Raw genomic sequence first — 12,892 nt, 5'->3', positions numbered from 1 at the left:
CACAAAGGATAGTACAGTTCCCCAGGGCCAGCACCAGTGCAGACCCATTACCACCTCTAAGCCTGTAGGACAAGGAGGGAGTGGTTGCCAAGCCTGCAGAGGGGACATGTGTAGGAAGGACCGCTGCCAGGAGCAGTGGCCTTCGGCCGAGGAACACTCTGATCTTGTCCTCCTGCCTCCAAATCCTGCCAGGACCTCCCACTGATAGAACTCAACCAGAAGCCAACCAGAGGACAAAGGGAACCTGTTGACTGGTCCGTACAGGCCAGCCTCCGGGGCACAGACACGGTAGGGGGAATGGATCTGGAGGGGTCAAACAGAAGCGAGCCTGCAAGATCACCTCCCAGCTGGGGTGGCGGGGAACTCCGTGACACTCCAGCTGTCTCTTCCTACCACAGTGATCCTAGAATCTCCATGTGGAGATGGTGGCATCCCAAGAGAGCACAGAACCTCCTCCCTCCAACCTCAGCCCAGCAGAGTCTGACCATAACAGTGAGAAACAAAACAACGAGTTAAGGAGAGGCCATTGCAAAGAGAGAGGAATCTTTTGGGAAATGTTTAAAAACTGATGACTCAGAATCAGAAAGCCTGCCTGCAGCCGTGGAGCCTTGAATTGATGCGGTCCAAAGACACCCCGAAAGTCACCTTGAGATGGACTGCAGGGCCTAGGATCAGAGGTCTTTCAACTCCACCCAATGGAAAGCAGGTCAGATAAAGGACCAGTGAGAGGCTTGGTGATCGCAGCTCTGGGAGACTGCTCCGAGATGAAAAAAAGATATCCGGAACATCTGAGAGCCTCAGCCTCCGCCGCGACTGAGGAGGACCTCAGGGCAGTTCCTGTTCCCAAACTGTCTTTTGGAAGTAGGGGCGCCAAAGTCACTGCTCTGGCGGGCAAATGTTCCAACTCCAATTGACAAACAAGATGCAGACAAATTGCCAGGAACGGATGGCACCCGCCCAAGAACGCTGATGCCACTCAAGGGTGAAACTGCAGAACTGCTGGCAAAAAAAAAAAAAAGAAAAAAAGCGTGCATTTTTGAGGGGCTATGGATACATGAACTGGGATCTGTGGATATGAAATTTGAGCTTTGGCAAAGCTTCGAGTAGGGACCCACAGTGTGAGCCCCTTCTCCCCCTTAAATCAGCAGCACCATGGGACTATGCTGTCCAAGTGAGGACGAGGCTTTGAGACAGAGAACCGGGACCAGGGTGATCAGCTCCTTCTTGGAACATGAGAATATTAAATGCAGGGTCCTTCCAGAGTCAGGTCCTGCTTGTTCAGAAGTTTTCTGTAGGAAGGGACACACAGCTCCAACGTTACAGACTCTAGCAGGTTTCTCCTAGGTGGCGGCAGAGACAGAAACCTCATTCAAAACAACTTAAGTAGAAAGGCAACCTTTATTGATCACGCAATGGAAAAGCACAGGAGCAGATGATGCTTAAAGGCACATCAGGAACTGGGCACTCACACGCTGTCATCAGAAATCGGTCTCCCCCCCCCTCCCCTTGGCTCCGCTTGTCTGTGTTGGCGTCACCCTCTGGCAGGCTGTCCCTGGGTGATGGCAACACAGCCCAGCTGCTCAGGCCCACATTCTGCCAGCTCTGCAAATCCCGTAGAAATAGAAAGTGTCTTTCCCACTGGTCCTAGCTAAAATCCCAGGGCTGGCTCTCATTGGCTTAGATGTGTCATTGCCATCCCTGAGTCAAGCACTGTGGCCACAGCTAATACTGTTCTAATCGGCTGTTATAAGTCTAACGCTCATCCATGGAAGTGGGCCATGGAGTTAGCTCCACCCAGACCATAAAGCCTAAGAGTAGGGGAGGACAAGGACTTCAAAGAGATAGCAAATGGGCCAAAAATGTATGTCAACACAGCAAATTAAACCAAAAACACCCCAATGACAAAATGCCACAGTGATGAGGCCAAAGCACAGAAGAAAATCATGGGGCTAAGTGTATGGACTAAGAATGCAAAAAAGGGGGGGGGGGGACAAGTACAAGATTTAAACAAGGATGCCAGAATTACTATGTGGTCTACAGCCCAATAAGGGGACTGAGTCTGCCCCTGAGAAGGGGACCTCAAGACTGATGGGCAGGACAAGCCATTTCAAGCGCAAGCAAGTAGGGCCATGCCAAGCACAAATTTCACCTCTGGTGAGATCTGTGGAGCGTTCACAATAGAGAAGACTTTGGGTGTGATGTTGGTGACTCGGGGATGAGCAAGACACGATCCTTGCCCTCAAACAGCTTACGATCCAGTGTGAGGAGACAACCAAGGATGTGCACATTAATAGAGGAATGAAATGAACATCAGAGGTGCTGAGTGCTCTGTAGCAAAGAGCGCTACATGGGAGAGCAGTCGTGGTAAACAGGCTGCCGAGGAGGCAGAAGTCAGATCCAGGGGAGCCCTCGAGGCTCTGGACTTGTTGCCGTAGGCAATGGTGAGTCATCGAGAGCTTTTGAGCATGGGAGTGACACAAGCAAGAGGAAGCTTCATCGTCTTAATGGAGCCAGATAAAGCCCAGAAGAGAGTCACAGGGATGATCAAAGGACTGGCAACAGGCCTGTGGAGGAGACAGATGAGTGAGGACTGGAACGATGAGGGCCGGTGGGAGCTTTGATCAAAGTCGGGCAGAGGAGCATGCTGCCCGATGCTGGGCCCGCAGGACTGGAGCCGCACCGTGAAGTCCGAGAGAACGTGGCTCTTGTTCAACTCCCGTCAGGAAAGGTGAGTGTTGTACACATTAAAAAAATGTCATTTATATAACTATACCCCAACAGGGGGTGTAGGCTGCAAAAGGGGAATAAATGACTATCAAAGAGGTTCTGATAGAGTCCGGAGTTACTGGTAGAGTCATAAAGAAAGGCTGAGGGGCACCAGGGGTATCCAGGGATGTTCCTTATGCATTCATTAAATGGTCACTTTCTGACGGCCTGCTTTGAGCCTGGCCCTCCTCGAGGCTCCAGGCCCAGAGACAGGAAGCAGGCATCCCCTTGTCTTATTATGTCACAGGCCTACCACTCTCTGAAATGACCCAGACCCCGTGCGGTTTCCTCAATCAGCGTCTGCTCCCCCTGCCAGACAAGAGAGGGAAATTTGTGTATTTTTTCACTGTTGTATCCCCAGCACCTAGAGGGGTCTCTGGCATGTAGTAGGTGCTCACTACATATCTGCTGAGTGAATGCACCCCTCGTCCTCAAGGAGTCTCCATCCTCAAAGAGTTCATAATCTAGGGAGGAAGTAAGACAAGGAAACCAACCTTAAGTGTCAAGCTGAGTTCCGTTGGGGCTACAAGGTAAAGGTCCACGTGGGAGCACACAGGAAACCTCTGTTTCAATCCTGCATCCCAGGAGGGATTTCTTAATGTTTTAGCTGAGCCAAGACGGTCAACACAGAGGCTTACCAAGTGAACAGAGCAGACAAGGCCATTCCTCCAGGAGCAAGCAGCGTGGGCAAACGCTCAGAAACACCAGGTGACAGCATGTCCAGGAGCAACGTGGAACACAGGTGGCTGGAGACAGAGAGAGGTCTGGGTCGGATCATGGAGGACCTTAAAAGCCAACTTAAAGGATTTGAACTTTCTCCTGAAGGCAACGGGAAGACATCAAAAGATTTTTGCATCAAAAAGAGTTAAGATCTTTTTGGTTGCATGTAAAGAAAAAAACAAAGTAGCTTTAACAAGAACAAAGAGGAAGCGGTAGTTATTGGCTAATAAAAATGACAAGACCTAGGAGAGCGGCAGGCACAGCTTGATCCGAGGTGTAAACTATGTCACCAGGCTCAGGTTCCCTGCTCTCCTTTTCTGGACTCTGCTGGCTCTAAGCTGGTCCCCATTCTGAGGCTCCATATGGTGGCTCCTGAGAACCTCAGTTCACATTACAGTGGACCTCAAAGGACAGTCCATTTCCCTTAGCTCAAGCAAAGTCCCAGAATTGAGTCCCTCTGGCCCTGACTGATCTGACTTTGGTCCTGCGCCTATTGCTAAACTGATTTGGGGGATCAGGGAGACCATCTGTGCTGATTGGCTCAGTCCAGGTCATGTGATCCGCCCATGGGTTCAAATGAAATACACACCTTGGCTCTTCCAAAGCTGGTGCCACATGAGGGAGGAGTGGGTGCTAGGTGGCAAAATAAGCTGTGACCATCATGTGTTTTAAGAATGGGAATAACAGGGTCAGACCCATGTTTTAGACAGCTATGGCTCTCCTCCAGATCTGGAAGCCAATCAGAAAGTCAGTCTGAAGGCTGGAGCAGGGGCAGGAGCAGTGGTTACATGGCCAGTATTAAGAGCTAGACTGCGCCAACCTGAGCAGAAGTGAGCAAAGGGCTGCCACAGAAGGAGATTTCTTATATAAATCCACAGAGCATAATTTCAGGGTCCTGAGCTATACAGCCCCCATCACTTTTGATCACCTTCAGACCTGGAACACTCAGTGCCATTAAGGACCAGCCTGTGCTAAGGTCCCCAGATAGGTGTCCTAGCAGGGTCATCCAAACTCTGGGACCAGTTGCCCGGAAGCTGCAGACCCAGGCTCATCTTCCAGAAACCCATTTAATCTCCCTCTGGAAACGTGTCCAGCTGCAGAGACATACCAAGCTCAAATGCTGATGCCACTACTTCTCGGCTGTGTTACCCTGAACAAAGTGCTTAGCCTCTCTGAGTCTGAATATCTCGATATGAATATGAAGTGGAGGTGATGACATTTAAGGTAATGGAGGCTCTGGTGTGGGGATTAAATCAGATAAAGATTATGAATCACCTACTGCGGTGAGAGGCTTGGTGAATGAAAATTTCTTTCTTTTAAGCCCTTTCCACTTTTCCCTGGCTTCATCTGCCCAAGACCTCTCCAACCCTTTGTTTGTTTGGCAAATAAAAGGTGGTTTGGTTTTATTTTGTTTTCCTGCCAGAAAGAAACAACTGGAGGTTGAGTGGCACAGAACAGCCGTTGTTAGATTTGTGGGTGGAAAATTCCTCCCGTTCTTAGGCCTGAAGTCTAAGCCCCCTCTGGACTTCCTTCAGGAGGTTCCCATTTGGGAACACCATATCCCGGTCCCTTGTGTGCCGCACAGGAGGGGAAGAACCCCAGAGAAGGGGTGAAGAGGTAGAAGAAACATCTCCCCTATTTTCCTCTAAGCTTCAAATTCTGTTCTTTCTCATTTCAACTTAAACTCAAGGAAATCGTGAGGCAGAGTTCTCTGACCAAGATCAGAAAAGGGAGGTTTTATTGAATGGTCCCACTGCCCCAAACGTCGAGGAAACCCCCACCTTGCTCAGGTGTTGGAGGGAAACACAGTCGATGCTTGCTGAGGCTTGGCTACTGTTTCCTAATCAGTGTCATTATGTGACCTTCACAATCACCATGGGAGAACGGGGTCATCCCACCACTTTCACTGAGGAGGAAACTGAGTCTCAAAGAAAAATCATACCATCTGGCTTGGGGCATGGGGGCAAGGCAGAAGGCTGCTGAGCTTGAACCCCATCGCTATGTGGCTGGAGCCCGAGATGACTTGGCCACCCGGGAGGCAGCCACCTTGTCCTTTCCCTGCTTTGGGCTTCCAGTCCCATCTGGCTTGCAGGCTGTGTGTATTTCATTCTGCACCCCAGAGCTGCCTCTTCACTAAGACAGCACTTAGCATGTAGTATTATCGTCAACTGTTTGCAGCCATGTCTCCCCCGCCTGCTTCTGAGCGCTTCACATCGGAGGCTCCACTCTCAAAGGATCTTGAGTGCGTGAACCGGTCCGTGCGCTATCCCTCTATGGAGTATACGCATCTCTCACTGTAGCCGAAGAGAAACTCTGAAACTTCCTAGACATCTTTGTCCGCCTAGGAGAGTGCCTGGCGTGGCACAGGCCCTCCACACATGTCTGATGAATGACTGAAAAATACCTGCCCGGCAGGACTGTCGCACAGCTGAGAAGGCTGACATCGTAACATCCCTACAACAATGCTTGGCATGCCGCACATGTTTTAAGAAGTGTGGAGCTAAATGCTGAGTTGTGACTAAGAAGGAATACTTACCTGAGTTAGGAGTTTCCTGAACCAGCTGTGGCATTTAAAAAAAGGCCCCTCCCTTTTCTGGGCCCCTGTTTCCCCACTTGTAAGTTAGGAACACTGGGTTAGATGACCAGAAAGTTACCCTTTCATTGCTGATTTCTTATGCATGTTTCATCTCCTCCCTTCACTCCACTCCCCTCCAAATACACACACACACACACACACACACACACACACACACACACACGCCCATCAGTCTCCAAAACAGCATTCTGCTATCCCTCAGTGTTCTCTCTCTCTTTCATTTCCTTGACCAGAAGCTCCATAAGCTTATTAACCTCTGTTGTCTTGTCCACGTTCCTCAAATATGAAACAGCAATAATGTCCCCTCACATTCATTTTATCGAAGAGCAAGATCTGTTTTGTGGGCCAGGGTGTGCTGGTCCTAAATGGAAAGCAGAAGTCATTTCCAACTCACTCGCTCCATAATGCAGGGGTTCTGCCAGCTGCCTTTGCACCAAGATGGAAAGAACATTTATCTTCACAAATGTAGGCGACACCGTGGAGGCAGCCCTGCAAGGGACAGGGGAAAAAGCCTTCCATTCCAAAAGGAGTGATGAGGCTGAAAAGAAAAGTTCCTCCTAGAACAGGAACAAAATCGCACTCCAGGGTCACTTCCAACTCCCTAATTCTAAGCGTTAAGATTCATGGAATTTAAGATCCTAGAGTTGTGAGTGAATGTGTGTAATTAGTTGAATCTAAGCTTCTGTGAATCCTAAAATATTCTATGATTTCATGATTCAGTAGTTTTTTTCTATAAGACCACAGCCCAGAATCACATGAGTCTCAGATTTTAGTGGCCCGAGGTAAGGGTTTTTCAACTAGCTGGCATCTCCAAACCAGTGGGGGGCTTGATACTGATGCAAATTCCTGGGATCCCATTGCAGAGATTTTGGTTCAGTCCACATGGGAAGAGGTCCCAAAATCTTTTTTAACAAGTCTCCCACCCTGGAGGCTCTGAGGAAGAGTGGGCCACTCTTGCACATAGTGTTTAGAGAACCTGTCCTTCTAGATTCTGTGATTCTAAATGTTATCCTAAAAAGGCCTTTGCTTATGATTCCTGTATGCTGGAACCCTGTTATTCTGTTTCCATGTGCCTAAGAAGAAGATTCTAAGATGTAGAAACTATCTTTCTGAGCCTGGGCTTCACATGGGGGAGGGGAAAGGGGACCAAGTGTCACAAGCATGGAGGGACATTCTGGAAGGGGGTCCTCCTGAGGACATGGAGGGAACTCGGATGCTCCACCTAGTGCCTGAGCTGGTCCAGGGCTAGGACTCAGATAAGGAGGCTGGCGGGGTTCCCTGTCTGGCTCTGGGTTGACACGAGCATCTAGGGTTATCAGGAAGAACTCCTGATGGAAAGGGTGGTCCAACCACATCCTGGAGAGTTGGAAGGGCTTAGATTGGAGGAGGGGAGGCAGAAGTCCCAGCAGAGAGCTTGAGAAACAACCAGGCAAGGGAGGAAGGATTTATCACCAAAACATCCTCCCTATGCCGGATGGTAGGGGAACTACAGACTGGTGTGGCAGACATGAAAATGTAAGGTTTCAGGAAAGCTCAAGATGAGAGTGAGCTAACTGTGTGGGGATATCCCAGGGTACGCCGTGTGGGCTGAAAGAGGACTGCTTTGACATGCTAATGAGTGCCTGGATCTGGGAGGGTGGGGATGGGATGAAGGCTGGCAGAGGACTTCTGAGGAGCTGGTAGGAGGACGATGGGCTGGGGAGGGGCTCTGAGTTGGGGGCAGGGCTCTGGGATAGAGAGGGGCTTCTCAGGGGGATTCCCACACACACAGACACACTCTGTGCAACACCAATGAGTCAGGGTTCAGATGGGGAGCCAGGAACCCTCTTTCTGCGAAACAAAGTGGATAACGGAGAGTCCAAAGGTTTATACAGCTTCCCAGGTGGAGCAGGAGCTAGCAGTTTGGATTGCCCAGGGCCTCTCTGGTGGGGAAAAAAATGGAAAAGGAGGAATCAATCACACTCAGTGACACATTTATGACTGCACAGTGGTGATGACACACTCCTGGCTGCACATACACATTCCTTCTGTCCCTACAATGACAGTGACACATGTGCCAGTCCACTGTGACACACTTACACCTGCCCCCTTGCCACCGATGATGGCTGCATTTCATACTGATGGTAACACCCTATCCGCGGTGTCATCTCTCATTGACAATGACACTTAGACCATTACACAGAATTGGTGACATGTCCCAAGCCTTTGCAGCTGCCACAGTAAATGGCACCCTCTGTGCTTGTACCCTGCATAACCTGCCTAGCTGCAGGTGGTAACTTTGCCTTACATCCAATCCCATCCCACAAGGCCATTAACATATTCCACTGTAACAACAGCTCACTTGACTTTACACCTGGTGATACACTCACACCGGAGACCCTCCACAACAGGAGGGAGACACCACCACATGCTGTGAATCATGCGGCAACAGACCTCCACCTGCGCTACTGGCACCTGTGTCCCTCCACATGGATGCTTCCCTGCCGCTCGCATGGCCCCACACTGGCGGGCACATGCACATAGGCACCACTGCACACCAATGGATTTACCTTCACATTGCCACTCCACACTGAAGGAGACAGACTGGGCCCCTGGCCTCACATCCAGACCATGGCACCCTAGCCATTATCAGTGGCAAGAAGGGAGGTGCTCATCAGATGAGCAAGGTGGCCTGGAGCCCTTCCCTGTGCATCACCCCCACAGTTCTGTTTCTGCCTCTGGCACACGGGCCACCCCCTCAAACTAGGACCAACTCTGCCCCTCCAGGCTCGAGTTAGAATGGCAGGTTGTGGAATCAGCGACTGGAGCTTTCAGATGCCTCCCTGCACCCACCAGCTCAACTCCCAGCTGAGGCCAGCCCAGCCAGCAAGCTCTTCCTCACATCCCGCATTGCGTCCAGAGTGCCCTCTGCACCGAGGCAACTGCAGGGAAGGCAGGGGCTGACCTTTGGACAAACGCCATTCTCACTGATCACCGCATTCAGGGGCTGTGACAGTTGTCATTCTTCACACACTGTTCCTCGATCCTCACACAAAGTACTGACATTAGCTCTCTTGATTGGTTTCCTAGTGAATATTCAAGGCATGTATGTATAATTTTAAAAATCTGTTCAAATCTGGCCCCCTGCCCCAGACCACAGGGCTTATAAATAGAAGTGGAGACTCAGCATGAGCCAGGGTAAGACACCTTTAGCAGAGCCACATCCATATTTTACCAGGTGACTCTTAGAAGCTGTCTACAGAGCAGGCTCAGCAAGGACCTGAGGCTGGCTGGGGGAGGGGGGACTCACAGCGGGCTGGATTAGAGATGCAGGAGATGAAGGAGATGCTGACAACCCACATGACATGAGGACCCCAATCTGGGTATGAATTCAAGGCAGGTTCTTTTTTTTTTTTTTTTTTTAAGTGAGAAACTGGAGAACAGGGAAGATGATAAATGTCAATGTAAAAAAAAAAATCTGCAGAGCAAAAGTTACATTTCCATAGGCTGTGGGATGTGTCAGAAGAGAAGCAGCCCAGGGGGGTGAAAGGACCCCAGAGCTCAACGTCAGGCAGGCCTGGGCTGGAATTCTGGCTATGCCAAAGACTCACTGTATCTCCCAGGGGATTGACTTCCCCACCTTGGAAAGAGGTTTGTGTGAACTAAAGGAGAGAATGTAATTTATGCAAAGCACCAAACTAAGCACCTGAGACATAATGGGGGCCTGATGGTTGCTATGATTAGTAGTATTATAATCATTAGGAAATGGCTAAAATATTTAGTGACTTTTCTACATGGACAGTATTTAGGAACCATGTCTAGGCTGGCAAGAGTGAACAGGGAGCAAGTACTCAGCTCTCCACCATCTTTCTTCAACAGAAAGCATCAGTGGCTACAGTGCCCTGATTTACCCCTAATCAGTCAACGGGATGAAGCCAACAAAGCTTGACTGAGCTGTCCTTTTATTCACCAATAAGATTTTCTGCAGCTAGACATGATTCATGTCAGCTCATATAATTTTTTATAGACTCACAGAAGCTTGAGTTCAAAGGGGGCATTAGCTGTCACCTGCCATCCAACTGTCATTTTCCAGGGAATGGGGAACTCACTACCTAATATGAGGCAGTCCATTCTATGGCTGGACAGCTCCAATTGATAGAAGATTCTTCCTCGTGGAGCTTCTGTCGGCCTCCCTTTACCTTTCCCCCATTGCCCTAATTCTGTCTTCAGGGCTGATAAAAAAAACAATAGAACTCCTCTTTCCTTGCAGTGGTCATTCATTCATGCAACAAGCATTTCCTTAGCACCGACTCTGCCAGACACCATGCTAAGTGCTAGAATTACAAACTGAGCAAGCCTTGCCCTTCAGCATCTTCTCCTCCAGGTGAAACATCTTCAAATCCTTCAACTCTCCCTCATTTGATCTGATTTCCAGGCACCCACCACCAACCCACCCTTTCTCTTCTAAACATACACAGGCTTATTAAATCCATCTTAAAGTACAGTGTCCAGAACTGAACTCCATATTTTTCTGAAGGATAGTTGGATTTTTAGCCCAGCTTGGATAATGTTCATGTTAAAGATAATGCCCGTTGTGGAAAAACCCCAACTGTAGCTAGAGTGCTGCCAGCCGGGTCCCATTCACTGAGCTGCTGTTCTAGAGGAACAGTGAGAAAGGAGGGGGAAGGGGAGAGAGGAGGCCTGTGAGTCTTGAAATGGCATGATGTCAGATCTCCCTGCCCAGAACTCCCCTCAGGCATTAGTGGCAAGTCTAAGTCATTCTAATCAAACAGCCTCCCCTCTGCCCCTCCTCCATTAGTGTCTGCCTCAGGAAAGGAAGAAAAATTAAAAATAAGCATGCTGATGGCCCAACACAGTGTTAAACAGAACTCAGCCATAAAGAAAGGGCCTTCCCTATACCAAGCCATAGCCTGTAAGGGGAGAACAGAGATGGGTCGCAGAAGAGGGACTCTGTAGGCAAGGACAGTGGTTCTGCCAATGGCCTCTGACCTGTGGAGGTCCCTTGCTTTGAGGTCTCTGCTCTGAACTTGTGCAAAGGAACAGTCCCCTCCTTTTGGAACAAAATCATACCTCCTTCCTCTCCCAGTCCTGTCCTTCTGCAGCTCTTGCTGCTCCCTCCTTGGAAGGAAGCCATCCCCTTACAGAAGCAGAAGTCATCTTCCCTCTGACATAACCCTGATTGATGCATAAACTCCTGCAAATCTTCAAAGACCTGATGAAAGGCCCCTCCTCTCCTAAGCCATTTTCTTACACATTGGGCTGGATTAAAGAAAGCATTGTAGAGCCAAAAGACAGCAGGCAGAATGAAGAGCCTCATTAGGAGACAGTAATAAAATGAGAAATGAGTGTGAGAGGGGGAGGAAAGTCCCAGGGGTGGGGGCAGATGTTGCCCTGCCTCTTGGAGGTCCCTTTTCTTCCCTGGGCATACAAGAGAAAGAAATAGTCTTCTAGAATAAAGTTTGCCAAACAATCCCTTATTCTTCACAGGATATCAGATCTACAAGGGATTGGCAAGTGAATTTTACACTGAATTTTGCAGCAGTCTTCTTCCTCTGGGTCCACATGAAGGATTCCTTACCCCCTGTTGGGGCCTTACCCACATGATCCATCAGTGTTTCTTAAGTATTCCTGTGCCAGGACATGATGCTGAGGGACTGTAAAGATGATCTGATGGTGGCCCTGTCCTACAGGAGCTCACAGGCAAGAGACAAGCAAATAGAGGAACAAGAGCCTCTGAAACAGGGGTGTGTCTAGGGGGTGGCAGAAATCCTGAGAAGAGTGTGACCAGTTCTTCCTGGAGGAATCAGAAGGGCTTTCCTGGGCAGGTATTCTTTGAGTTTTGCTTTAAAGAACCTTCCATCCTCCCCTCAGTGCACTGAGGCAACAAGCTTGTGGTCTTAAGAGCTCTGGCCAGGACAGGTGGCTGCAGGGGAAATTGGTGGGGGGGGGGTCTGGGGGCGAGGGGACAGCGAAAGGTGGAGGGGGAAAGGGACTGGAGAGAGAAAAGAGGGGAGAAGGAGGAAGAATGGGAAAGGAAGAGGAAGAGGGAGGAGGAAGAGAGAGGAGAGAGGGAGGAGATGGGGGGAGAGGAAAAGAAGAGGGAGAAGGAGAGGGAGATGCAGAGGGAGAGGGGGAGCGAGAGAGAGAGGGAGGGAGAGAGAGAGAGAGAGAGAGAGAGAGAGAGAGAGAGAGATTTGAATTTCCCATCTGGAAGGGGAGCTGTAGCACGTCAGGGCCTGGCTGAGGGGCGTGATTGGAGGGCGCCTCCGGCAGCCGCCCGCGGCAGCAGCAGCGGCCCCAGCTCTCCTGGTGGAGTTGCACGAGGCGGCGGCGGGAGCTGGAATAGCAGAAGGAACCGCCTCGCTGAGTACGCGGAGCCCTGCAGTGGCTCAGACGGTTTCGTGGACCGCCAGGTCGGTGCTGACCACGGGCCGGGAGGGCGGAGCCGGGCTGTGGGCAACAGGGTCCCGGCTCTCGCTGTGAGGCTGCAGGGCAGCCTGGGAGGCTGGGGAGTACGGCTTTCTAGGGGACAGCTCCCCAAGACTGGCCGGCAGCCGGAAAGGGCGGCTGCGCGGCAGCAGCGGGGACCTTCCTCGGCGCGCTCGCCGTGGTACTGAAAGGACAGCTCCCCGCGAGGGTGAAGGGAGCAGGCGGAGGGAAGGGAGTGAAGCCTGAGCAAACTGGGGAGTGGGCCCCTGACCTGGAGACCTCCGGGCAGAAGCCCGAAACAGTCCGGCTCCTGGGGAGCCAGGACCGCCCTCGAGGGCGTCGGGAGACTCAAGTCTGAACCTAGAGAACAACTTCGAGCTG

The 12,892-nt window shown here is 50.6% G+C and overlaps 2 protein-coding genes across 3 annotated transcripts in view; one reads left to right on the top strand and one right to left on the bottom strand.

The window, feature by feature from the left end:
* The window catches only part of CPLX2 (complexin 2), an 83,086-nt gene that overhangs the window by 58,322 nt on the left and 11,872 nt on the right, over positions 1 to 12,892 (top strand). Inside the window, exon 1 of one of the 2 annotated variants that reach the window (XM_045803307.2) lies at positions 12,365 to 12,495. The exons of the other annotated variant lie outside the window; for it this stretch is intronic. The gene's annotated coding sequence lies outside the window, so the exon portion shown is untranslated. Of the gene's footprint in view, positions 1 to 12,364; positions 12,496 to 12,892 lie in introns of those variants that run through there. 2 annotated transcript variants of the gene reach the window in all.
* Positions 1,402 to 12,892, bottom strand: part of THOC3 (THO complex subunit 3) — a 94,837-nt gene continuing 83,346 nt past the window's right edge. The window contains exons 6-7 of the mRNA XM_045803180.2: positions 3,405 to 3,512; positions 1,402 to 2,564 (exon numbers count right to left, since the gene is read on the bottom strand). Of these exons, the coding sequence (XP_045659136.1) occupies positions 2,545 to 2,564; positions 3,405 to 3,512 (128 nt within the window). The 3' untranslated portion in view covers positions 1,402 to 2,544. The remainder of the gene's footprint in view (positions 2,565 to 3,404; positions 3,513 to 12,892) is intronic.

Source organism: Ursus americanus, chromosome 15, assembly GCF_024610735.1.
Source record: "Ursus americanus isolate L20-20 chromosome 15, mUrsAme1.1.p, whole genome shotgun sequence".
NCBI classification, from domain to species: domain Eukaryota; kingdom Metazoa; phylum Chordata; class Mammalia; order Carnivora; family Ursidae; genus Ursus; species Ursus americanus.
The sequence above is the reverse complement of the archived record's forward strand: the minus strand, read 5'-3'. Positions and strand labels throughout refer to the sequence as shown.